Source organism: Talaromyces proteolyticus, assembly GCF_021365285.1.
Source record: "Talaromyces proteolyticus strain PMI_201 chromosome Unknown BGW36scaffold_3, whole genome shotgun sequence".
In the NCBI taxonomy this organism is placed as follows: Eukaryota; Fungi; Ascomycota; class Eurotiomycetes; order Eurotiales; family Trichocomaceae; genus Talaromyces; species Talaromyces proteolyticus.
Window position 1 is genome coordinate 1,857,937 of NW_025764279.1, and position 24,632 is coordinate 1,882,568.

Sequence of the window (24,632 nt, forward strand, 5' to 3'; positions counted from 1 at the left end):
TTTGTACAAGAACTTCTGAGCTAATAGTTGTGAAAGGCAGTATGAAAGTTGAGATGGTTAGTATGATTTTGGCTCTGCGAGATGACATTCAAACCTGCAAAGATTTTTACTTCGTCTCACTAAGATACGACGGCAGGTGAATTAAGCGGAAAGGATGGAAAGTCGAGATAGCTCAAGATGAATTTGGTTGAAATGGTTATTGAGAACGCGCATTTGATATTGGGTTGAACGACGTGGTATCTTAACTAAGAACTGGACCCTAACAGAGCAAAAAACCCTGGTTTGCAAAACAAAACAAAAAAAATGCAAAGTACCTAAATACTCCAAGTAATGCCTTATTTAAAATTATACGAGTAAGCACTATCAGCAATCAGGAGCAGAAGGCTTGATCATCGAAACAGCTGTTTGCCCCCAGCCCCTAGCTGCCATGTAAAAGAGCCTTTCACACCCAGTGCCGGCTGACTTAACCCTGCCATACCTGTCCCGCCGCCCTCACCATTGCGTTTGTAGCGTCTGAGGGCTTCGCGAAGGTGATCGGGAAGAAGCTGGCCACGATGAGGGTTGACTGGGGGCACAAATTCGCGTTTTACAGGTAATGTAGAGGTGGACTCCCCATTGAGCTGCTGGCCAGTACTAGTCGTTGATGTATATGGAGATTTGTGGTCCGCGGGCAGCCCAGCTGGCGATAGCATTGCAGGGATATCATTTGGCGAAGATGACGAGCCTGGCTCTTGCTTGACTCCATTGTTCTGCGCCTCGCCTTCTTTCGATTCCGATGATGGCCTCGACTCGCTCTTACCAGCCTCTGTTCTTGATTTCTCGGCTGCATCTGCTTCTGCGCGCGCCTTCTTCGCTGCGGCAGCGTCGATATCTGCCTGTTCTTGTATCCACGCATCCATGGCAGCTATATCATACGCATCCGCCCATTCATCTTGTACGGCGAGAGCCTTTTCGACGATTTCACCAATAAAAACCTTCGAAAATCCATTGATAACCGTCACAACACTCTGCGGGACGGACTGTGACAAAGCATGGTTGACAATCCTTCGCAGAGTCTCTTTTCGTAACCTCGTACGGTTCCATTTCTCATATCGATCCGCTTGAAGCGGCGTAAAAGAGTTCGTCAAGACTCTATTCAACACTTAATACATCTCAAACAATCAAAACGATGCAAAAAAAAACGTACGCTAGATTCTTCTTCTCCGTCGCATAATCGAGAAACCCCTCAGTTCCATCGAGAAGTTCACCTTCAACATCTTGCTCTTCCTCTTCCTCCCCAGCCTCGTCAACAGCACCACCAGCGCCTCCCCCAGCGCCGTCGCGCACGGAGGCTGCATCCGGGTCTATCGAACCGAATCTCGTACTGCGACCGTCGGCGCCGGCATCATTCTTCTTCTTGCGGCCCCTTTTCCTTGGCCCATCGGCAATGCTACCACCCAAACTACCTGTAAAACTGCCCGTGACGCTGCCTGCATCACTAGCAGCGCGACTAGCCCCCGGTTCCATGCCTGTGGGAAAGGAGGTCTGGCGAAGAGGGTGCATGCGCGGCCGCTTCGCCGCACCGGATGCTACAGACGAGATTGAAGGCCGCTTCCGCGGGTTGAGCGGGTTGGGCGTCGTTGGGGGTGGTGAAGACATCTTTTGATCAGGCGCAAGTGAGCGCGACGCGAGGAGGGGTTGAGAGTATGGGATGGTTCTGAGGGTGGCTATGAGCGGGAGCGCGTGTACGGTTGGTGATTAAACATTAAATTTATTTCAGGTGTGTTTGAGATTCGAGAAATAGATGGGCGATGTGTCGTGAAGATTGGTTCATTGATGTCAAGGTCAGACCCGGAAGACCGAAAGATGCGGAGGTTGAATACTGCCGGGTTTGTAAAGGCGGTGAGCGCGAACAACAACTTGCGTGAGAATCAATTGGATATAAAGATATGGGCCGAACTAGAGAATTAGACGACAAATATATATTACAGCTAGTGACGTGTTTCTATTTGATGCCACAGGTAATCTGTAGCCTACATAATCACCTACATGTTACTCAAGACGCCTTACATGTGGAACTTTCAAAGGTTGCAAATATGCAGATTGTCTCATTAACTCTCCGATAAAGACGGATTATAAAGATAGTAACAAGAAACACACCGCTCAAAATGAAGGTTATCGATAGGCTAGACATTCAACCATGGGATAGAGACTATATCAATCATCCCAACGTTAAAGCAACGCAAAGCAGAAGAAAGGCATAACAGGACGTGAGAACCGAATGTACAGTTTCCACCTTCATGCGCGGTAAAGACGGAATGAAACAATAATGATCCGAAATTGACAAATCTGGACCGAGAGCTCCGATTCACATTTCTCCAATCCGTGGAGCACCCCCCTTGAAGTCATTGCGCTCATAGTAACGGAAGACTAGGTCATACCCATCAAGATCATGCACGATCCGATCCACTCGGCGGTACCCAGGGATGTTCTCCATCTTTCTGGCTTGCATGACTGCCGAACGATGGTACTTGGTAGGGGTCAGTGCCTCGTCAAGGGCGAATCCAGGTTTTGCCTCGAACAAGGTGACCGTGAAACGACCAGGTTTAAATATCTCGACAACGTTCTTGACAATTTCCGCAGTCTCGCGTCCTTCCTGAGAATGCGGCACGTTTGTCTCGAAAGATGCGTAAGAGCATTGAGGCTCTGGTGTCACATGAACGGTGAAATAATGAGTACCGGATTTACCGTCAGGAGAAGGCACGACACCATTGGCAGAAAAGCCACAAGGCGTGAAGAGATAGGCATCAATACGAGATTCGGGATACTTGTTGGTCGGGTACACGTCGGCCAGGCCGCAGGACTCGGACACGACAGTACCAAGGGTATGGCCTTCCGTGGTCAGCTCCGGCGGCAAAACGTGCTCGCCCTCAGAGCTGGGGTCACTGATGTCTGAAGACGTGTTGCTGAACACGTCAACATGTTCGTCTCTGTCCTTCTCAAGTTTCCGATAACGGAGATCTGCGACCGCACTCGCATGGTCGAGATAGAACTGCTTTGCATTCTCCTCTTCCATATCCGTCATCAGAATCTCAAGAGTTTCGTCGCTTTCTTCACAACCAGAGATTGCTTTCTTGCTTTGGAGGCTCTCCGGGATGTTGAGAACCTTGGTTTGAGTATCAGGAGGTGGAGTTGATGGTGGCGTCAGCAGAGTATATGGCTCGGTCAGGTACAGGTACCAGTGCTCGCCGTTCATTTTCCCGATCATGTAGGCGCTGCCATTGACAAAGAGCTTATCAAGGTTCCTCACCTCATCGCGCCAGCTGCGGTGGGGACCTCGCTGGCGATCGGGGAACAGGAAGTTCTTCCGGCTATAGAAGACTCGATAAGGAGCAGCAGCGATCGAAATGTTCCGGGAAGAAGGTGCTGTAGATTTGGGGAAGCCGGCGAACAAAGCAGCGATCTCCAGGATGCGAGGGAGACCGGATAGCAAGGTGGTGGTGCCGCAAGTCTTCAAGATGAGCTTGTGGCGCCAGACAAACATGCTAGATTCCGAAAGCAGGTAGGCGTCGACGTCCTCGGATTCGACGATTGATAGCACCTTGCAGTTGACCAGATCGAGCATGTCCTTCCATATTTCGGCCGGGACAGCTTTGAGACCGAGCGGATCAGTTCCTCCAAGAAGATTGTCGGCGGAGGGACCAAACCAGACCTCTAGCAGCTTTTCGGGACCTATCACATAAATCAGCCATCATAGCTAGATATGAAATGGCTGAGCCAGCATACCTTCAAATGCATTGGAGCTATCAAGATCAATGACAGCTTCATGATTGATTGTCAAAGACGGGGTGCCAATATACGAGGACGGCGAAGTTGTATAATTCTTGGGAATACCAATGCAAACCATATCCGTAGATCTCCAAGAAAGACTAGAGAAACAAAGCAATTCGGTTGGTTAAACAAAGCGGATCACGACGTTTGGCTTGGACGACTGGAGCCGGCGAAGCACAATCTGCCACCCAGGGGACAATGCGGTGTCCGCCTGAGAAGTAGAAGGCCCTTTTATCGAGAGTTGAAAGCGCTGGCCGAGCAGCCAGCAGGAGACGGTGAATCAGAAGAGCTTTCCCAAAGGAATGTTAGGGAGGGCGCGCGGAGAGAAGGGCGAAGAAGAGTTCGAACGAAATGGTGACTATCTGGGTAGTCCTCGAACTGACAGATACCGATACCGGTCAGAGTATCGGGTCTCGCAGACGAGGATATCTGCTCAGGAATTGCAACAGAAGGATGCCAGCGGCACAGCGGGAGTACAGAGGGCACGAAGGGGCGTTATCGAGGCCTGCCACAGGACCGGTCAGAGATTTCCGTGGGGTTGAGGGCGGGCGACAACAAGGGAAGGATTTGGCAAACAGCAACATCGCAGGCAGCGAGGCATCAATTGCTCAGGGAAGCAAGGACTCACTTTGCAGGCTTGGACAGGAAACGCAGTAGATCCTTCGGGCTCATTGAAGGTGAGTAAAGAATCTGGGTTAAAGCAAGGCGGATGCACACATCAACATTGCTGGTCAAGACAGGTGTGACGGGCGTGAGGGCGGGACAGTGGCGAGGATGAGTGCGATCAGAGCGGAAGAGAGGTAGATAGTAAGTTAGTTGACGAGAACAGTAGCAAATTGTTGTGAACCAGGAAACAAAACAGAGGCAGTCCTGAGTGTGGGGGTGCAGAGACTGGTAGACGAGTTGGGTTGGCAGCGTGGTTGTGTGTGTGAGGAGTGAGGGTTCCTACAGATCCAAGTGGGCTGCGCGAAAAAAAATCCGAAGCGGCGTGGAGGCGCTGCACGGCACTTTGATTGACGGGAGCGCCTTCTCCCACACAGCGCTCCCCCTCCAGCTCCCCACTCGTCGTCGCCAGTCAGCTACTTAATATTAAGTAGCAGTAATTACGTCTTCTCGTCCCAGTTTTCTCCGACTCGGGAGCCAGTTGAATGAGGAAGTCTCTCACACGACCGCCTCTACACACTCTACACGGCGAGACATCCGACGCCGATTAAACATGCGCCAGTTTCATGGGTTGCATCGATAGATTGATTATCTATAGACCACTATACCAACAGCGTGACTGGAAATCGCGCACTGTGAGCGGCGACGGGTCTCGACTGGCGCTAAAGGCGATTAACGAGCCTGGGTCAAAGCCCTCAAAGATTGTCGGGCAGCAGGGCGCTGTGACGTCGTAGCCAGGCACCATGCAGAGCTGCATCCTTAGTGTAGGCTAACTGCAGCTTGCTCTGCTCTGTCGCCCTCTCGCCGTCTTCTCTAGGGTTAAGGTTCCAAAGCACGTTGTTACAATAGAAAATGAGAATTTTCAATTCAAGATCCAAGATAGAAGAAATAAAGAACGCCTGCGTTGTCCCAGCCGCTGTTTAGTCCACCCCAAACGCCAGGAAAACAAGCATGTAGCGCGCGAGTAGCACGCACGCCTGGTACTATGCAGGGTAAATGGGAATATACAATAATGAACGCGCAGGAGATAAAATCACAAGCTAGGGCACCAGGATAACATGGGCTAGTTGTACTTCACCCGCCTCCGCAATTCTTGACGCTAGCAGCTGGCCGATCTTGTCCGCGAGCTGGTCGCGAAGCTCGTCTGTAACTTCTGCCGCGTCACCGTTCGTCAGATGCTTGCGGTCTTGCTGCAAGGTCGAAAGAACGGCCAGGATCAGATTCAGCACTTTCTCGGCCTCGGGTCGACGCGGGCTCTCCTCGGCAATGGCCTCTCGGATTAACTTTTCGTACTCTTTCAAGTTGGGGACGATTAGCTCGCGAACAACATCAGGTCCTCCGATGGAATGTAATCCAAGAATAGCTCCGTAGTGGGTGCCAAAGGGCTTAGCGGGGTCAAGGAAGTTCTTTAAGCACGAACGTGCGATCCTTGGTTTGAGTGTGTGAGATGCATGCGAGTATTTCTTGGTGATCATCCCCAAGAGAGCGGCGGATAGATCGCGTAGTGCAAATTGCTCAGTCAATTCTGCGTTGCTACCGCCAAACTGGCGACCAACAAGACATGTGAGCACTGGTGGGACAAGAGCGGAGACCTAAGTAATTATCAAGTCAGCATATCAATTCCACTCTCGAGACCTTTGTTTCAAAGAGCGTCACATACATAGGGGTCGATGTATAGCGACTGATTCTGAATCAACGCTTCTGCCAGCCGCATCACTTGCGTCAGGACAAAGATGTTGTTCAAATTATGCGTCACCTTCTCCGAGATGAACTGCACAAAATAAGGCACAAGTTGGTGCAAACCGGGGTCTTCTCTCAGGCTGGAATACGCTGAAGTCCGGTACTCCTCGCTGGTTGGGTCCAAGAAAGCACTGCACACTTTTTCAAAGTACAGCTGTAGCTCTTTGGAGAGGATATGTTTGACAAGAGGTTTAACTGTGGTATTTTGGTTGCCACTCATGGCAGCCAAGTTCGGGTTCGCATTAGGTCCCTTTGAAACGAGTTCCAGATTGCGCGATTCGTTCGACGTCGGGTTCTGGGGGATCGAAGGTTGCACGCCCTCCACGGCGAGCCAGTGCGCTGTAATAGATAGCATCAGCAGCCGCATTATAAAGACATCTAGTAAGATGCACTTACCAGTAAATGTAACTTCTCTCGGCACCTTTGGCAAAGGCGCATTAATCAACTTCTCAAAATCTACCTCCTCATCCTCAACATAGAACAATGGCTGGCCCGGGCCCAGCGAAGCTTCTCCGAAACGCAACGGACGTGCCGACTCGTATCCATAGAGGGGTTCAACATTCAACACCCGCAAGGCCTGCGAGATATCCTGGGTTGTGAGTATAGTCCGGCGGCCATGGCGCATGAACTTTAGCGCTTCTTCCAGGACCTGGGCGATGCGGTATTCGACGTCGCGCGCGAGGTTCTCCGTCACGTCGTTGTTCAGGCTCGTGATGCCGACCGACTCGGCCACATCACGGATATTGTCTGGGTTCCAGACAGACATCGTGGATCAGTCTGGACGGTGTGGTTTTTGCAGGTCGATCAGAGGGAGATTGAGCGGTATCGATTGTTGAGGTAGGAATCAGCGGCTGAAGGCAAGGCGCATTCTCTATCGTATTTGACGCAGACTCGCAGCCCAGATAGAAGCGCCGGCGATGGTTTTATGTCTGGATGGCAGATATTAGATATTCCCCAGGTCGCTCGACAATCTGTCAAATGTGAAGGTCTTCCTGATTGACGAAGAGCTGCACTTGGAGCTTTCTCGCCGCCCGCACGTAGTGGGTCGGGGAGCGGACCAATCAGGTTGCACAATCTATATCTATGGAGGAAGAGTAGAGGAAAAGTAGCGGAAAATTAAAGGAAAAGTAAAGGAAAAGTGAGGCAATTCAAGCTGTTCCGAGTCTGTCCTAAATATCATGGCTCTTATTTACATTCGTATATTTAGCCACCAAGTCGTCGACCATTTTTCGCTCCTCCCAGTCCTCGTCTGGCTCCTCTGTATCAATATCTGACGACTCGGTGGCATCCCAAGTGTCACCCACAGCATATGTTTCAGCGGAGTGATGCCTTTGTATCGATTTCTGTGGAAGCTCTGCTGTTTGATAACTTATTTCCTCTACCACCGTTTCCTGCACAGGCGCGGAGATTGTTCGTAGCGTAGTCTCGTGATGTGACTGCAATTTTCCTAGTCTTGTCTGTGGAGGCGATTCTGAGGTGGAAACAATAGTGTCGAACGTGGCAGTATTTCTCACGACGAAGTAGACAGTTCGTCCTTTTACCTCGGGCAGCCCAATGATGAATGGCCGCGGCTCTTCAATATGGATCCAGTCGATTTGCGAACCTAATGCAGATATCACCTCTTGTTCATTATTAGATAGTTTCGTCCACTGGCTCCATAAAGAATCTCTGGCTTCTGATTTCCACTTTGGAAGTTGCTGCTGGATTATTTCCTCTTGTATTGGGCAGCGAGAAAGATTATGATCCAGCGAATGGTTGTTCGATGCGGAAACGGTAACAGTGGGATACAGAGTCCACGCTTCTAGCTTGGCTGTTGAAGAACTCGAGACTGGATCCCCGCTATGACCCTGAATATTCGATGTTCCAACATCCTGAGAATCGTATTTCGGAGGAGGGCCGCGATCTATATTCTTAGACTCTGTGGGCTTGACATTTAATATTGTGACATCGCCATCTCCCAAGCCCACTCCCGTGCCTTTAGCAGCGTTTTCCTTGTAAGCCGCGAGGATGGATCGACTCAGCACTACTTCTTCATCTGGAGACAGTAGAATAATATTTGCATTTGACCCCTTTGAATTCTGACTATTAACGCACAGTATTAGTCTCCTACACTTTCCCACAGAAACAGAGGAAGCAACCAACCGTTCAGCCACCGACCTAGAATAAGACAGCGTCGTAATCTGCAGTAGAAACGTCAACGACGCTTTCACATCTTTCAGCTCTGCGCGAATCTCTTCTATCCGAGGCTGAAAGAACGGCCATTTCAGCTTCTCAGCAGCGGACAGTTTAATAGGCTCTCCACGATTAAGTCCTTTCCGACTAATCTGCTTGCTCGCTTTCTTCAGCTCCTGGTCGATGCGGTGAAAGATATCCTCGGATCTACTCGCCAGCTCCTGCGCGGTTTGCAAGCCCTCTTTGTTGAAAATACCGTTGCTAGCACCTGCTTTATCGCCGGAAAGTTCCCCGTTGAATGATCCGCAAGCTGGGACTTGTTGCTTCATTAGCTCGCCTAGTTGCTGTAGCATATTCACTGTCAGGGACGTGTCCTGTGCGATGCCGGTGATGGTACTAGGGGACGATTTGACTTGTCCCGCAAAGGAGAGCAGTTTGAATGACGTGCTGATGCCGACCTCAGCGATGCCTAGCACCGCTGATACAGAGCCGATCACATCCATGGTGTAGTATGTCGCACGAAGGGCTCATACAGACTGCGTGGGTAGCGTATGATGGAAGTGAAATATACGGTGCAGCATGTATATGTTCATATCCGCACCTGTCTGTATTGTATGTGATGTCGTGGATGTAAATCATCATTTCTTTGGCTTATGCACAATGACGAAGTGATCTTAGCGATGGCGTATAAGAATTACCCAGTGGGGCGGCTTAGAAGATCAGCAGGAGGGAATGGCGATCGCGAGGGGAGCAGAAATAATTTCCACTATGAACAACCAGTCTGTTCGCATTCATAATAAATTGTGTACATATAAATTGTTGTAAGGTTGATGTGAGGTGGAGTCTAGTCCATTCCATGGATCCGACTTGCCCCTAATCCACCAGAACCAGGTCCTTGTTAAGCTTATTTACTCGTGTTTTACAAGTCATTAAGCGTACTTTCTCACTACGTAATCGGGATTTGAATGTACATGCTCAATCGAGTTTTCTATACTGAACTAATGCGAAATGTGGAATCCCAATAACGCTGCAACTGGGTATCAAATCAACTGGTCACACTTGGGAGGCAATTACGAGACCAGTCCTCGTTTCCACCTAATCAAGCAATCAAGACAATAAATACACTACTACAACCGCCTCCATCATACGAACGCTGTGCCAAATCTGGCAGAAAACACACCTATTACATCGATCAATTCAAGCATGCACAGGATCGGGTATCTCAATATAGGCCAGTAGGAATCTTTGAGCCGTTTATTTGGTCTCCTCAGCAGCTGGGGTTGCCTCGGCAGGGGCAGCTTCGACCTTGGCGGACTCGTCTTTGGCGGGCTCAGCGGTCTCAGGAGCAGCCGGTGCAGGCTCTTCCTTAGCAGGTACTTCAGGGGCAACCTCTGCGGCCAGGGGAGTAGCTGGAGCTTCTGTGGCAGCCTCCTTGCCGGCTTCTTTCTGAGCAGCCTCAGTACCAGCCTTCTCGGGCTCACCAGCTGGGATGTCATCCACTAGGGGAATGGTGCGTGCAGAGTCCGCGAGTTCGGCACCCTTGCCTCCGTATGACTTGGGAAGGTCTTCGACAAAGGAGAATTCACGGCCAAGGTTGGCACCGTTGGAGATAGGGTGGAATTTGCGAACAGTGTTCTTGCTCAGGAACACCTTGATCGCACCATATACCCATCCCATAATAGCTGGAACGTTGACAAAGTATTTCTCCCGTAGCAATTCTGGGTAGGCAGTGCTGAAGACGTCAATTGTTTTCTTGGTGGCAGCCCTAACATTGGGGTCCAAGCGGAGGAACGACAAGCCACGGTAGTCGTGGACTTGGTTCATCTGATAGCGATCCTCGCCATCGTATTCAACCACCTCGGTGGCGTCAGCCAAGCCAAGTTCCAAAACGCCCTTTTCCATCAATGCAGTTCTCCAGCGAATGAACCTATCAAGTCTGTCAGCAGATGTCACAGTATCTAGAGATAGGTGAGGCATACTCGTCAACATCACCAAATGTGGCACTAGCATTCTTAACAGCGCCGTAGATGTTCCAGGTGAAGACGGTCTTTCCGAAACTAGGATCAACATAGGAGGTAATATAGCCAAGTCCAGCGAATTTCTTCGCACTAAAGCTAGCGCTGTCGGCCAGTTCCAGGGGCTTCAATTCCTTTCTCCATGTGAGAGCTTTGGTGAGCTGCTCCTCGGCCAGCTTGACGTTACCTTCGTTGGCACGGAGGAATTTAATCAGAACGTTCACCGTAGGAATGTCATCAGAGTCCTTCAATGTCACACCCCACATTTCTGGGTGGCCAGTCTTCTCGAGGATGGAGGGGAGGCTGGTGAAGAACTGCTCGAGACCGGCGATCTTAGTCAGATACTCTGGCTTGGCTGGAGCTTCCGGTTTGTTCTCGGTATCTGGTTTGTCATCTTTAGGGGGGGCAGGAGGCGCCTCAGCAGCTTCGTCCTTTTTGTCTGATGCAGCCTCCGCCGGTGTCTCCGCCGATGTCTCCGCAGGTTGTTCGACAGGCTTTGCCTCGGCGGCAGTGGTGGTTGGTTCGACCTCAGCCGTCTCGGCGACAGGCTTGGGAACTTCAGCAGCGGCCTCAGCAGACATTTTGAAAGCACTGGGATAGGTTAGCAAGATTTGTCATGGTGGGGACCTGAAACATCAGCAAGCAATGTTGAACGCACCTTGTCAATCAACTCACAGCAGTTAACGTCTTCTGTTGTACTCAGGAATAAAGAGAGGATGATGAGAGAAGACGAGGGAAGATGGAGATGAGACGGAGCAGGAGTCAGGGGGATATTAATATTAGCAGGCCAGACTCGACAAGACTCCAAAACAACTATTGCCGTGCTGCCCGAAGCGGACAAGCGCCAGGAGCTTGGACCGCTGTGGACCGTCAGCTGGCGCTCGGGCCAGCTGTCGGTCACGTGGCGCCCCGTCTCTATTATTGATTCTTGCATTCTTATTCTCTTCAGTCTCTGCACACATACCACCCTCGAGGACAAGATTACGGATATCGGATATATATTCAAAGCCACGACCGGCTACACTACAGGAAATCACCATGTGTGAAGCTGGTTAGACGTATGCCCGGGGTACTAGCTCCGTAGTGCCATCAGATAAGGATTTAAAACGCCAATCAGCCCCTGATTCATATTTCATCCTCGTGTTCCCCCAGCCAGAATCCATTCACATACTCGTCCAGGCGAACCCGCTGATGGTTCTCGATAGTCGGTTTCTCTGCTTTATCCGGCAAATACCTGCATTCGCAACTATGCAAAGTATCCGCCGCGACCTCCGACTCCTGCTGATTGTTTCCTTCCCAGAGACGGATCTGCTCTGGTGTCGGCAGCTTCACCCATCTAAGACCCTCGGCGTGGCGCAGAATTGCCAGGTGGGTGGTATTATTCGCCGCCATGGTAAGGGCGTAATGGCGAAGGGCCATATTGCGGTAGAAGTAGCCCTGCGTGAATAGGTTCTCGCGTCTGTGGTGCCGGATGTACTGACGCATTTCAAGGAGCGTTTCTTGTGTTGCGAGGCGTAATTCCTCGACATACTCGCAGTCTGCACTGTCCGCGCTTAGAGGTTCGTATGTGTTCCGGCTGGCCTTTTGGTGGTGGAGAGAAAGCAGGCAGTCAGCGTCGTGCATGCTGCGGGCAGTCATCCAAGTGATTATTTGGCCCTTCAACTATTAGTCTTGAAATGGATGTAATGGTAAAGTTGAATGAGCTTACAATTGTCAACGCAGACGAGTTCTCTCTCCCTGGAATTTCATATTGAGAACGGACTGGGACACTCAGGATGGCCATGGCCAGGCTCGAATATCAGTCAATGGACTTCACACAAGCAGTCTTCTATAAGTTTTGATGCATCCAGAATGATTTCGGGAGGCTTATAAGCAATGGAGGTGAAATTAATGTGATGTCTGTTGTCGCACGCGTCAACTGCCCTCGACAGCAGAGAAGGCAGGTGCGACTTGTATATCATGTATGGCTAACAACAATATTTCCATCACCTACACCTATCATTTTTCTCAATGTTGAAATATGACTTAACTTTTTACACCAGTTTCGACAGACATGAGTGACAAGGGCATGGAATATTCAATTATTATGGCCATATAACTATTGTTTCTGGCCTAGGAAGTTGCTTCCTTCTAAAACCCGATCTAACACATATTGATGTCCAGCTAAATAGTATAAAATTATCGTATAACATTTGAACGGATGCGATATGGTGAATGCCTGAATATGATATTGTACTCAATAATTTACTGAGAGGGCAGACCCTGGCTTCCTGATTAGGTAGGGCAGTGATAGTGCCAAGCCCGGCCAATCACATGCTCGGAATGCATCCAGTTCTTGCAACATCACATCAGTTAACTTCTCCAAAGCTCCTTAACTCACACTCGTCCATATTCAAGACATCGCCAATGAACACATCGCAACCACAAATCTACACAATTTAAAATAGAAAGAATGACATAAATATACCTGCATATTTTAACCCGAGTCGCGACGTCGAGTAATAAAATACTGTTGGAGTCATAAATGAACATCCCTCATCATGGCGATGACATTACGAGAAATCGTGCTATGCGCGATGCTAATCTTTGTCATTGGCGGTACGTTTGGCCCTCAATTGATATGAATTTTGGATAGAGGAAATATGCTGATTCCCACCAGTCTCAGTGCTTAACCAAACACTATCATCAACATCTAGCATCTCCCAAATCTTGCAGCCAGCCCAACATAATCCCCAATCATCAATACCACTCTCATCACCTTCCTCAACAACCCCCTCATCATCCACCCTTCAGAAAAGCCAAGATAAAACCCTCCGCCTGAACCATCTCCAAGTAATAGGCACCCACAACAGCTACCATCGCGAAGTATCACTTCCCGAACGCGTAATATTCCCTTCGCTGATGGCCAACGTCGACCCCGACGTTGAGAACTACTACTACTCCCACGCCTCTGTCACAGATCAACTCGAGCATCAGCGCGTCCGCAGCTTTGAATTTGACATATACGTCGATACCAAAGGCGGCTTATACTCCGACCCGCTGATCCGGCAGCGCGCAAACATGTCCGAGACGGACAAACTGCATTACGCCTTACCGCAGGCCGTTATGAAAGAGCCCGGTGTTAAAGTACTGCACATTGCCGATGCAGACGTGGGCACCATCTGCCACACACTCGTGGAATGCCTAGGCCAAGTAAAAGCATGGTCCAAGAGCAAGAACAAACAGCACGTGCCGATCCCGATCCTGCTCGAATTCAAAATGACCGAAGCGGGCATTGAGCAGGCAGGCGGCGTGCGGGCTGAGAAATGGACGGTTGAAGCTCTCGACCGCGTGGATGCGGAAATCCGCTCTGTTTTCGCAGACGACGAACTCATCACGCCAGACGACATACGCAAGCGCGCGCAGGACGCAACTGGACGAAAGGATCTGACGCTTGAAGAAGCGGTGCTACTTGCATCTACCAGGGATGGCGGAGGGTGGCCGACCTTGTCGGCTTCGCGCGGAAAGGTGTTTTTCGTGATGGACAACGAGCCCACGCATCCCATCCAAATTCGAGAGCCGTATCGAAGCGGCGGACGGGAGAATCTCGAGGGACGGGTAATATTCACGAATTCGGTGCCGGGCGAGCCCGACGCGGCGTTTATCAAGCGAAACGATCCGCTGACGGGCGAGAATATGCGTCAGATTCGGGAGCTCGTGGCGATGGGGTATTTCATTCGGACGCGAGCCGATGAGCCAATTCAAGTGCTTCTGCGGAATGAAACAGGCATGCGAGATGCGGCGCTGGCGAGTGGCGCGCATATTGTTAGTACGGATTGGCCGGGGGTGGGCATGGGCGCGAGGTATAATAGTGACTATGTTGTCATGTTGCCTGGAGCAAGGGCAGCGAGATGCAATCCTGTGAATGCCCCTGCGGATTGTGATGATGATATTCTAGAAGACCTTTGAAGACATAAGGCATATGTATAATAGGTAACCGTATATGATAACGAAAACTACATAAGTAAGCTTATTTGAAAGCTATCGATTTGAGTACTGAAACAAGCCATTTGTTGCGAATGTACAGGGGTATCCACCATATCGCCTCGGTCACGCAAGGAAAGCAAAAGACGGTCAGAGTATTAAATACTCCCGGTATGAATAGGGGTTCGTAAAACGTCACTGTGGAGAGGGGGAGAAAGCAAGAACGAAACGTCAATCAAAGTTATGTACTTCAACCGAGTCGGCGCACTTCTAGGCATATTTTATTTTCTACCCGGGACTAGGGGAACCGGATCATCTTCATCGTCATCATCATCCATCTTATCTATCTCTTCATGGTGGCTTAAACATAAATGATCAGCAATAAGCACGCACGCTTGCCAGAAGGGACACACTCACGCTAACAAGTCCTTGATATTCTTCATCTCATAATGCCTTTTCCGACGCTCCTCGAACTGGCGATGCTTCTCCTGCGCTTCGCCGGTTGTCATCAACTGCTCGCCATGGCCGCCTTCTTCATTATTGACAACGACATGCTTGTCGCTCTTGTTTGAATTCTGACTGAGACTACGTTCGCGCGTAATACGACTCTCGCCGGATTCCGCCGCTCCCGATTGATTGTGGAGAAAATACTCTTCGGGCTCACCCAGCTCGAGATCTGGGATTTCGTTATCACGCTCCGACTTCTTCTGCCGAGGGCCTTCTTTCGCTTTATCAAGCTCATCGACAACCAGGTCATGTGCGTCCAGGGTCCGGTCTTGCGCTTCAACTTCCATCTGATCGCGGTCATCATCATCCTGTGCCGGGTCGTAACTAGGAGCCCAGGGGGTCTTTGGCTCATCGATCTTCATCTTGGCAGTCTTTTCCTGCTCGGCGAGATATAAGTTTGCTTCATCCCACTTGAGATGCGGGGCTCTGTCGTCGTCGTGCTCGCCAGAAGCAATCCCTGATAAACGTCGGCCAGCGGAGGCACGACGCGTGCTGGACGAGCGACGACCGGCATTCTGCAATGTGTTCTGCAGGGTGATTTCTTTATTGTCAGCCGAGTCAGCCGGTAGGGGAGGGGACAGCGCGGGCTTTTCAGGTGACGTCGAAAGCTGCGGGGAATTCTTCAAGATCCCTAGGAACTTATCAGCAACTGTAGACATCTATGTGTAGAGTTTCGGCGAGCATCGAGCACCTTTTGGTCGCTTTGGCGCCTCCTCTGGGCTATGGGAGTTGGAGGCAGTCATGGTGGGGTGGAAGGAAAATAATAAATGGCGAAGAGATCACCGTGGGGTAGTATAAACGGGAGTAGAGTTGTCTATTCTGACCGTTGAAGCCTGGACCAGTCAGTTGCTAAAAATAATAAGGAAGCAAGTGAGGCAGAATAAAATAGAATGAGCAAAGCGCGCCGACTTCTAAATATCTCGGGGCCTACGGTCTGCAAAACTGCCGCTGGGGCCGCGCAGACCTTGCCTGAGCGCGCGGCTGAGAGAGAAATATGTAGTCAGATCCAGCCACCTACCGTAGACTCCGGAATTCCCGCATAGGCTGCGAGAGCGAGGTTGCCGGGTATTCGCAAGTTCGCGATGACAGGCGGTCGTGTGCAGGGAATAGAAGGGATATGTCTGGCATTGTTCTCGGTCTGTTTGTTTCGCTGTGGTGATATGACGCAACAGCCCACCCGCTGCCGCTTTCGGATGCGGCCGCCCTGTCACGTTCAACCATGTGGACTGCCCACGTCAATTGGCGGCCGGCTTATCTCTGGAAATTGGGCATGAACATGACTGTGAATACATGCATGCTGCCATGGAATGCTGACAAGTCGCGACCTGGTGGCTTTTGGTATTGAGTGGGCTAGCTATCACAAACTATAGTGGTGTAGCCACCCCACTAAGCTATATACATATACCTCGGTGAACATGCAATACATATTGATTTATTGTAAACCAGCTCTATTCAACTATCAGATTCAGCCATGTTACTAGACCCAGCAGAATAAGAACAAAACATCCGTTTGTACTTTTCAGCCACGAGAAAGTAAGCAAAAGAAACAGTCGTAGACAAGCAGAAGCACAATGGTGTATATAGTATAAATATAAATAATAATCTTAGCAAAAATAAAAGCACATGTGAACATGGAAGGAAATGGGTAACAGATGATATTCAAACGATATCAACAGGCTGCCTCCCGGAATGCGCCTCGGAATGGTGGTATCTGAACTCCGGGAAAATACAGGAGAAAGAAGAGATGATATTAGATTGAGCGAAAGTCCGAATCAAAGTGCATCCCATGTAGTCAACCGGCGCGAAACTCCAAAATTTAACAATGACTACCAAAAGCAAAAAAAGTAAGTAGAATATATGCTTTACCAATGGCGCGCCTCACTACACCATGTATCATGTCAAAAGAAGTCCATCCCGTGCTTCACAAAAGCCTGGCAGAAATGAGAAAATAGGGTATAGTGTAGAAGCGAAATTTTCGTCAAACGGTTATAAAAAATCAAGAAGCAGACGGATTTCGGGTAATAAACATATAAAATCTCAAACAAGAGACTCGAATTCCTCTCGCTCACGGAGACGATTCCTTGCCAACTCATCCCCTCCACTAGCCGACAGCTGCATCCAGTGCAGGGCCAGGCACATGCTTTGAGGGTCTGATTTAGAGTCTCTGTCACGACGGTACATCATCTCCGCTTTAAATGTATCTCGTGGAAGAGTGAGGGGGAAGGTCACCCGCGGCAGTATTTCCGGATGGGTAAGATATAAGATGGCAAGCTCACGCTGTGCCACCGCGTTACCTTCCTTGGCAGTGATAATCCACATCCTCGCCGCATCTTCGATGGGGTCTTGTGGTCGATAGGTAGTTTCAAACGTCTGCAAATGGCGCTGATTAAGCTCTTGTGACACAATTCTGTCCGCCAGTTCGACCATGCTGGAACAGACATCGTCTTTGAGAGACAGTGCTGCTAGACCAAATTGCAAGAACGCCGTTCCGCTGTCGGTCTTGTTCAGCGTCTCGCTGGGAACAAAAGCAGATACAAATTGCAAGTCGCGAAACAATGTCTTTGGTTGCAGTTCGTTTAATAGGCTCTTCATTGTCTTGATAATCTGGCTTTCCGAAGTGCTCAGGATGTCATATGAAGGGCGTGATTCAAACCCAACGGACTCTGGCACGGGCGATGTGGGAGTTCGCAGGTACTCTTCGTCAGCGAGAGTTTCGACAAAGCTATGACGTTTGAGATTGGGATTGTCCATCAAGTTCAAATTACGGGCGGTGGATGTCTTGTTTGAGACCGATGTAATTTCACTGGCCGAGTTCAAAGACGCGACAACCAATGCCCGAAGATCTCTCAACGCTCCGAGTTTCACATATGGGTTTGCATTTCGCGAGAAAACATCAAGCAACCGAGAGAAGGCAGCTTTGTACGCAAAATCCGATCTAACGGACTGCTCAGCTAACGAGTCGAAGTCCGACTCTGCCGGGAATCTAGGAGAAACCTCATCTTTACCAAGGACTGAATCTGCTGACTGGGTTCTTCGATGCCGCAAGGAATTTCGACCAAATACCGGCCTGCCAGTACGTTGGCGGATCCTTTTTTCAGAAGCAACCAGGAATTTTTGAATACTGGCTTCTTTGTTCATTTGCACTTGGACGCGCTTCTGGTTTAAGAAGTTCATGAACCAGGCATCAGTCTCACTGCCACAGCTCCACACGGGTGATCCTAGGTCACTCAATAGGAGGCTAGTTAATGTCTGTCGGAGCTCATCTAAGAAAGCCGTTTTGCCATGAACAACTTGTTCCACGCGGCGCGGAGTAGGAACATCACTGAACATGGACGGCGGGCGAGACTGAAAACTGGAAGCACTTGCTGCTGATTGGGCTTGAGTTTGCAATGGTGACCAGAATGTGCTGAAGGAATCGCTTGTCGAAGTAGATGCAGCTTTCGTAGAGGACCCGCCTAGAGACGATATCGTATCAACTTCAACGTTTTTCGAGCTTCGCCATTTTTCCGAGGATAGAGTTTGGTAAGAGAATTTTTGCATGAATGGCGCGTTGTCTTGTGATCGAGAGGACTCTGTGGCGCGAGAGCCCAGGCTTGGGAATTGTGTCGAGAGAAGGACATCATCACTGCCATGACTGACAGGTCGAGCTCCAGGGGTACTTGCGATTCCAGGAAAGCTTCGGCTACTTGGCCCTTCGAACTTGGCTCGCTCTTTTTGAAACAGCTCACTTGCCCAAAGAACCGGTGTTTCTGCCATTGTGTCTCCAACTAATTTGTTGATACTAGACTTGACTTCATAGCAGAATCGATGAATACGCTCTTCCCCACGGCAGAAGTTGTCAATTCCGTGATGCGTGATCCACTTCCGCGTGAGCTCAACCTGCTCGTCACTTAGCTTGTTCGGGCCTCCTTGGCTACTCGAGGCCTTCATCACGTTCATGACCTGCATCTCGGGTTTTTGAAGAAACGCTCCGGGAAGATACCGAGACCCATGACGAGAGCGGTATTCATTGGGATTATCTCGGTGAAAGTTCGGGTACACCATGGTTTTCAAAGCCAGGGCCACGTGTTTGGCGTCTTCATACCGCATCGAGTTCTTGACGTCCGTCATATACCACATTTTGTTCCTGAGTTTGGCCATGCGCGCCAGATTGTCCTTGGCAAGATCTTTCAGTTGATCAACGATGGGGGTAAGAGTCATTAGACTTCCTTCGCAATCGTCGATCACAGTACTCCATCGAGTGAATGCATCATTGGATGATCGGAGCATAGGTGAGAGAACCCATGTATCATTGGGAGGAGGTTTATTTAATTTGGAGAGACTTTTGGCCAAATGATGTGATGCGGTCCACCAGTAGTGAGCACCAAGGAAATCTGACCGATTCTCGCACGCCGTGCGTGCCCTGTCAAATCTGCTTTTTAGTGACAGGCTCCGAGATTGATGGATACCAGTGGCACGACTCCTAATGGGCTGCTTGGCCTTTTCCGATTCATTTACTAGCCTTACTATAGCTGTTTGAAGTGCCTCATAATTCTCTTCCGGATGGATGGTGACAGAACGGTGACCGTCTTCAGATACGCCATCAAACATGCCGCTAGAATCATTTGTAGTTGAGGAATCCCAAGTTAATGATTTGCCATCATCTGATATGGTTAACACGGTCCAATCTTCGGTTGACGGGTGATCCAGGATGGGTCGATCTTCTGTTTCCCCTATGTCTGACAGATCGAAACGAATTAGCTCTGCTTTTCGGTTATAAGGGCTCTCTAGAGGGGGTTTCTGTGCGTCGATATTTTGAGTCGATTGTTCCAGGACAGTGTCGATTCTTCCAGACCAATGAGCAGGGATAGTTCCACGCTTTGGGCCGCCTTGTGAGATATCCAAAGCAGTAAACGGAGAGTTTAGAGATCCATGTTGGCTATGGTTGGTCCTAGGAAATAGAGCATTCAGAAGCGTAACAACATCCATGGCAGAGAGCATTAGGAAGCGCGAAGAATCAGAAACATTTTCTTCGGTAGTTAGAGGAGGACCGCCAGAGGTATGAGATGTTATATTTGTGGCCATGTTGGAGGCTAACACAAACTTTTTAAGGATATCTTCGACATGTTGTCTCACCTTGGGATGAACGGTGGAGAATTGTGGACTAGTAGAAACAATTAGTATGATCATACTCCATAAAAGCAACTTACTTACACAGAGTGCAGAACCCGGTAGATCTGGGACTGGGCTCGGAGAGCAATTTGTCCTAGGAGTTTCTCTCTTGCTTCTTTGCTAATGTGGAAGTCAAGGAGCAAGCCTTGGCTCTGTGGTGATGTTAGAAAGATCCAAGCTAGACGCTGACAGAAAATTTCCAATATTCAAAGAAAACCCCTACCTCTGGAAAAGTCAAGGCGTTATATAGAAATTTCGCAAAGAGCCATTGAACAAAGATGTACTCCAAAAACCGATCCTTAGTCTCAGTGTCAGGTAATTTGGTTAGAATGGCACTGCCAAATTCCAGGGCGGTAGATGGAAGGCCAGCATCAGAATCATCCAAAACTTCAAATAAAGTCTGAACAGCGGTTTCAAAAAATTCCTCGGCGGCATCAGTCCTTAAAGGGTCCGGGGACTCAACTCCATACGGGTTTGACACGGGGTTTTCGATATTTTCGAGAAGGAAGGCACCCTTCTGGAGGACATCCATAAGATAAAGTTCAATTTTTGGGCGGGCTTGCCAATCACTGCAAAGCGACCAGTAAGACAGAACATGGCCGACAAAGGTATGGTATTTGGTATCCCCGGTACTGAGTAGTTTAGCGCTTGTTGAGGACCAAACATCCAGGCGGAGTTCCGATTCTCCCAGGTCCCAGTCTAATGGCACGGCAAACACATTAAAAAGAAGTGCAGCAAGAGAATCAGAACGCTCAAAAGCCAATGCATGATCCTTGAACGGGACAAAGCTGGGGCCAGCGCGCTTAACAAACGATGGCGAATTCCGGGAACGAGAAGAGGGAAGTGATAAAAACAGATCCTCAGGTCCGGAGCAAACAACGGAAGAAGTTAGGGCCGATAGTTGGGATGGAGAAAGACCAGTGATGCGATCAACCAGAAATTGTGAATCCGTGCGGATTAATGTAAGAATTTCTAAAAGGTCCTTCCTACACTGAAGGCTGAGCTGGTGCATAAAACCTGAGTGGCGGTTTCTTTGCGGATGCAAAGAGGTGGAATCCTCCGACGGCCCATTTGGGAGTAAGGTTGGGCGGCTGGTAGCTTCACAAACATCATGGGTATCATGGATAGTGTTATATATTGAAATAAAGCTTGGTTTGTCTCCATGTTTAAACACTTCAACCAGACCTTTTTGGACTGTAGCGCCAGCTCTCAAAAGCCTCGAGGTTAGACATATCGAAACCTTGGTGGCAAGCAAATGGTTCTCCAGATTCCATTTTTGGGCCTCGGCCTGCTTGCGCCGCCGATATTGGGTCGCGAATTCCTCAAAAGAAACAATGGGCACCGAAATCACTGACGGTGGTATATCATGAACAAGAGGCGCGCATGGAAGATTTTCCGAGGGAGAAATGGAACAAAAATCAGGTTGAACGTCGGATTTGTCAACACCAGACTCACCTGCACTCAGAGGTTCTTCAGTGTTTGGTCCAGAACCACCGAAAGGAGTGCGCATGGTGGAAGGGGGCGACAACACCGAGTCCGAGGGAGGGCATGATGCCTGGTTATCATTAGATGAAGAGCCGCATGATGTTGGGACGACGGCTGGAGAAGGGGGTAATGCTGTAGAAGAATCTTTTGTATTAGTGCAATTACCAAATTTGCGGTTGAGACTCAGTCATGTCATTATCACGCGCCTAAAGAATGATGCGCCGAAATGGAGACAAAGAAGCGCACTCATAAACGTTTTGAAAGAAGGATTTAAAATGAAAGTAAAAGCGAAAACATACGGATTGTGTATTCCAGACCGGGTGGTGGAGAATAAGCATGTTGGGCATCGATCATCTTGCCATGGGCGACCACTGGCACCTATCCCGAGATGGTACTCGAGAATGCGCGATGCCCTTGGCTGTTGGAAATGAATGTTTTATCGCATATTTTTGCAGCCGCACAAAGTGAATGAAACCTTTTCTTTGTCAATAGATATACTCTTCATTCGTCACGACGTGACTCGTCACTTCTGTTTAAGCCAAGTGAAACAGCGAAATTGGCAGGGAGAGATAAAGGCGATAAACTCCAGGGCAAATAGACGTGGGGAGAGTAATGAAGAACGGGCGGCGGCCGGCTTCAGTTTTGCTAGCGGTTTAGTGCTGGGTCTAGTGCGCCAACGCAGCTTTAAAGCAAGAGCATCGGGTTTGGCGAAGACTAGCTCGCAGAGAGTTATCTTCTGACGAAGATTTGCTCGTGAAACTGGCGCGCCGCGGATGGGAATGAAGAAGAGATAGCACTGGTCTGTATGTAAAGAGTAACGAGACCAGTCAACTAGATAATATCCCTGGTAGCGATAGATCTTCCCAATAAAGAGCAGTGGCAGCGATGGCGGGCGGAGGGCGGACACGAGGAGCCGGTCGATCGAGGTGGAAGGGGGCAGGGGCAGTAGTAGTGTAGTGGGAGGGGGTAGTCTGAAGACGATGACTTGCAGCGCGCACAAAACACTGGTGCTCTGGCAGTTGCAGCAAGGAGAAGGGCAAAAAGCTGCGACAAGCAGAAGCAGGGTTTGGGGTTGACTAACAGGATGAGCGTGGCAGCGAACCAGATGAGTGAAGCGCGAAGTAATGCAGAACGCAGATAGCCCGATGGGGAAATAGTGAAAAGACGGCGCGCCAGTTACCAGACTAGAGTGGCTCGTCGCTAGTTCACAGAGCTGCGATCCTGGTGGGGGATAATTAGCAGTGTTGTCGTGCGTAGCGTCGAAGTATACATACACACTGCGGCAAAACAGCCCGGATGTCGACTCCTCTGCACGCAGCGAACTAGCCAACTAGAGGGCTAGTCCGCTAATGAAGTGTCGATTGGCTGCAGTCGAGGGCGTGACTCGAAAGGGCCTGCTGCAGGATGGACGAATCGAAGGATGCCAGAGCCGCAGGCCAATGAGATGGTATCGCGCGATGCACCCTATGAGGCACGTCGATCGCAGAGCAGTACTGCTGCGAATTGGTGTTGCTGGGGCCAAAGCTTCGAAATTCTCCGAGTCTACTCTTTGCTTCTTTTGCCAGGGAAACGAGGCGGTTCTTGGATCTTGGATGGTGCAATGTTGTGGGATACGCAGAGACACAAGAGTAACAATAAGAATGAGGGCAGGGGAGGAGCAAAGCAGGTCACGGGTGCAACAGCAGGCAAGGACGAACAACGCGGCCAGCTCAGGTTGGCGGGGTACGGCAGATGCGCTTAAGCTGGAATCCCAGCAATTAGCAATAAATAACTGATATTAAAGATATTAAACGATGCGATGAAGAATAATATGCAGACTCCCAGTGACAGCAGTGTTCCATTATGATTCATCTACCGACATAGTGGCTACAAACGCAGCTTACATCTACCAGTCTGTTTATTGCGTGGCTTGCAGAGGCAAAAGACGGCTACGCTGCGCACAGTGTACATTCTCCACGACAGCTCAAACGTAAGGGATCGATGGACTTGACTCAGCGCAGCAGGGCCAGCTGTTGCTGGACAGTGGACACTGGACACATATAGGAAGCGGCGAGCAGCCACGGTAACTAGATATAGCATGCCGGCGCTGATGGATTCCTCAGTGTTCAGGTTGACGACGACGAACACGCTGTCCTTCGTGAAACCACCCAGACCACCCAAACCACCCAGACCACCGTGATGGGGTTGCCACGCTGGAGAAGCAGGATGACTAGCACCACTGTAGATGCACCAGCCGGTCAGCGGTCGCACGTCGATCCGCTGCCACGTCGTCAGGCCGGTCAGTGATCTGTGCCTGGCAAGCGAATGGCATTGGCCACTGTGTTCACCGATGTGTTGGCACTGCAGATGCGCTGGCCAGCCTATTCCCCTCTCGGCCTGGTCTGCCGCGCTTCTCCCCTCCATCATCAATTCAATCAATTGAATCAATTGAATCCCAGACAGGCAAAGCGCCGTCCATACTTGCAATTCTCCTCTTCGCTATTAACATGCCACGACGACAGATGCATTATGGATTGTCTGATTAATAGCGCTATGAACAGTTAAAGGGCACTATTACCCACAGTCTAGACGTCCGCTCCTATGCTAGCCACCCGTAGAAATTGAAATCCCATCTGGACGCGCCCGATCTCGGTTATCAGCCCGTTAAATGAGCAACATCAAACTCGATGGAAACGTGGAGACAGATATCTGTCGTGTCGATGAGTCAAGTCAGGGTGAAGCTGTCCTCCGTCATCCAGTAGACGGCCCAGTTGAACCAACCAGAAAAGTTCTCATCAGTAGAACGTCACGATCGTGCAACCATGCCAGCTGATTGTTGACGAGATATCATACTCACTAGCCAACACATTATTATCTAGAATGGTCCATTGCCACAGTGGAACAAGCCACGCCCGGTCATCATCCGATAGAGCCACTGGGTGAACCCTGAAACTAGGGCCATGGCACCAATCACGTAGCTGTGGCTGATAAATCGCCAGGTACATAGACTGTGGTCTAACCAACAAACGTTCATCACCCCTGGAGCCTGTAGGAGCCCCTGAGACAAGGCAACAACCATTCAGATAAAAAAGGATGAGCCTTCTGGAAGTAAACCTCACAGTAACAACATCGCAAAGCGGAAAATGG

The 24,632-nt window shown here is 49.8% G+C and overlaps 10 protein-coding genes across 10 annotated transcripts; 1 reads left to right on the forward strand and 9 right to left on the reverse strand.

Annotated features, from left to right (window-relative positions):
• Nucleotides 1–30: 30 nt before the first annotated feature.
• On the reverse strand, nucleotides 31–1,818 carry BGW36DRAFT_372365 (hTAFII28-like protein conserved region-domain-containing protein). Its single transcript, XM_046215467.1, has 2 exons — nucleotides 1,187–1,818; nucleotides 31–1,131 (listed from the first exon to the last, which is right to left on the reverse strand). The coding sequence occupies exons 1-2, from the start codon at nucleotides 1,636–1,638 to the stop codon at nucleotides 390–392; spliced, it is 1,194 nt and encodes a 397-aa protein (XP_046075553.1). The 5' UTR covers nucleotides 1,639–1,818; the 3' UTR covers nucleotides 31–389.
• Nucleotides 1,819–2,347: 529 nt separating this feature from the next.
• On the reverse strand, nucleotides 2,348–3,886 carry BGW36DRAFT_289313 (S-adenosylmethionine decarboxylase proenzyme; the record flags this gene model as incomplete). Its single annotated transcript, XM_046210651.1, has 2 exons — nucleotides 2,348–3,711; nucleotides 3,766–3,886. The coding sequence occupies 2 exons, from the start codon at nucleotides 3,884–3,886 to the stop codon at nucleotides 2,348–2,350; spliced, it is 1,485 nt and encodes a 494-aa protein (XP_046075554.1).
• Nucleotides 3,887–5,513: 1,627 nt separating this feature from the next.
• On the reverse strand, nucleotides 5,514–6,979 carry BGW36DRAFT_394892 (transcription initiation factor TFIID complex 60 kDa subunit; the record flags this gene model as incomplete). The annotated part of the gene is made up of 3 exons (XM_046217965.1): nucleotides 5,514–6,065; nucleotides 6,134–6,552; nucleotides 6,610–6,979. The coding sequence occupies 3 exons, from the start codon at nucleotides 6,977–6,979 to the stop codon at nucleotides 5,514–5,516; spliced, it is 1,341 nt and encodes a 446-aa protein (XP_046075555.1).
• Nucleotides 6,980–7,342: 363 nt separating this feature from the next.
• Nucleotides 7,343–9,179, reverse strand: BGW36DRAFT_458939 (uncharacterized protein). Its single transcript, XM_046222028.1, has 2 exons — nucleotides 8,356–9,179; nucleotides 7,343–8,295 (listed from the first exon to the last, which is right to left on the reverse strand). The coding sequence occupies exons 1-2, from the start codon at nucleotides 8,886–8,888 to the stop codon at nucleotides 7,383–7,385; spliced, it is 1,446 nt and encodes a 481-aa protein (XP_046075556.1). The 5' UTR covers nucleotides 8,889–9,179; the 3' UTR covers nucleotides 7,343–7,382.
• A 166-nt stretch (nucleotides 9,180–9,345) lies between these two features.
• Nucleotides 9,346–11,162, reverse strand: BGW36DRAFT_405028 (CRAL-TRIO domain-containing protein). Its single transcript, XM_046218949.1, has 3 exons — nucleotides 11,059–11,162; nucleotides 10,365–10,991; nucleotides 9,346–10,312 (listed from the first exon to the last, which is right to left on the reverse strand). The coding sequence occupies exons 2-3, from the start codon at nucleotides 10,979–10,981 to the stop codon at nucleotides 9,640–9,642; spliced, it is 1,290 nt and encodes a 429-aa protein (XP_046075557.1). The 5' UTR covers nucleotides 10,982–10,991; nucleotides 11,059–11,162; the 3' UTR covers nucleotides 9,346–9,639.
• A 363-nt stretch (nucleotides 11,163–11,525) lies between these two features.
• On the reverse strand, nucleotides 11,526–12,038 carry BGW36DRAFT_356318 (uncharacterized protein; the record flags this gene model as incomplete). The annotated part of the gene is made up of 1 exon (XM_046213758.1): nucleotides 11,526–12,038. One exon carries the CDS (start codon nucleotides 12,036–12,038, stop codon nucleotides 11,526–11,528), a length of 513 nt encoding a protein of 170 aa, XP_046075558.1.
• Nucleotides 12,039–12,940: 902 nt separating this feature from the next.
• On the forward strand, nucleotides 12,941–14,348 carry BGW36DRAFT_394894 (uncharacterized protein; the record flags this gene model as incomplete). The annotated part of the gene is made up of 2 exons (XM_046217966.1): nucleotides 12,941–12,998; nucleotides 13,060–14,348. The coding sequence occupies 2 exons, from the start codon at nucleotides 12,941–12,943 to the stop codon at nucleotides 14,346–14,348; spliced, it is 1,347 nt and encodes a 448-aa protein (XP_046075559.1).
• A 428-nt stretch (nucleotides 14,349–14,776) lies between these two features.
• BGW36DRAFT_289424 (uncharacterized protein) lies at nucleotides 14,777–15,613 on the reverse strand (the record flags this gene model as incomplete). The annotated part of the gene is made up of 2 exons (XM_046210662.1): nucleotides 14,777–15,501; nucleotides 15,562–15,613. 2 exons carry the CDS (start codon nucleotides 15,611–15,613, stop codon nucleotides 14,777–14,779), a joined length of 777 nt encoding a protein of 258 aa, XP_046075560.1.
• A 1,294-nt stretch (nucleotides 15,614–16,907) lies between these two features.
• BGW36DRAFT_356321 (uncharacterized protein) lies at nucleotides 16,908–21,531 on the reverse strand (the record flags this gene model as incomplete). Its single annotated transcript, XM_046213759.1, has 3 exons — nucleotides 16,908–20,013; nucleotides 20,064–20,173; nucleotides 20,245–21,531. 3 exons carry the CDS (start codon nucleotides 21,529–21,531, stop codon nucleotides 16,908–16,910), a joined length of 4,503 nt encoding a protein of 1,500 aa, XP_046075561.1.
• Nucleotides 21,532–23,326: 1,795 nt separating this feature from the next.
• BGW36DRAFT_112842 (uncharacterized protein) lies at nucleotides 23,327–24,313 on the reverse strand. The gene is made up of 2 exons (XM_046209243.1): nucleotides 24,267–24,313; nucleotides 23,327–24,194 (listed from the first exon to the last, which is right to left on the reverse strand). The coding sequence occupies exon 2, from the start codon at nucleotides 23,910–23,912 to the stop codon at nucleotides 23,373–23,375; it is 540 nt and encodes a 179-aa protein (XP_046075562.1). The 5' UTR covers nucleotides 23,913–24,194; nucleotides 24,267–24,313; the 3' UTR covers nucleotides 23,327–23,372.
• Nucleotides 24,314–24,632: the final 319 nt, after the last annotated feature.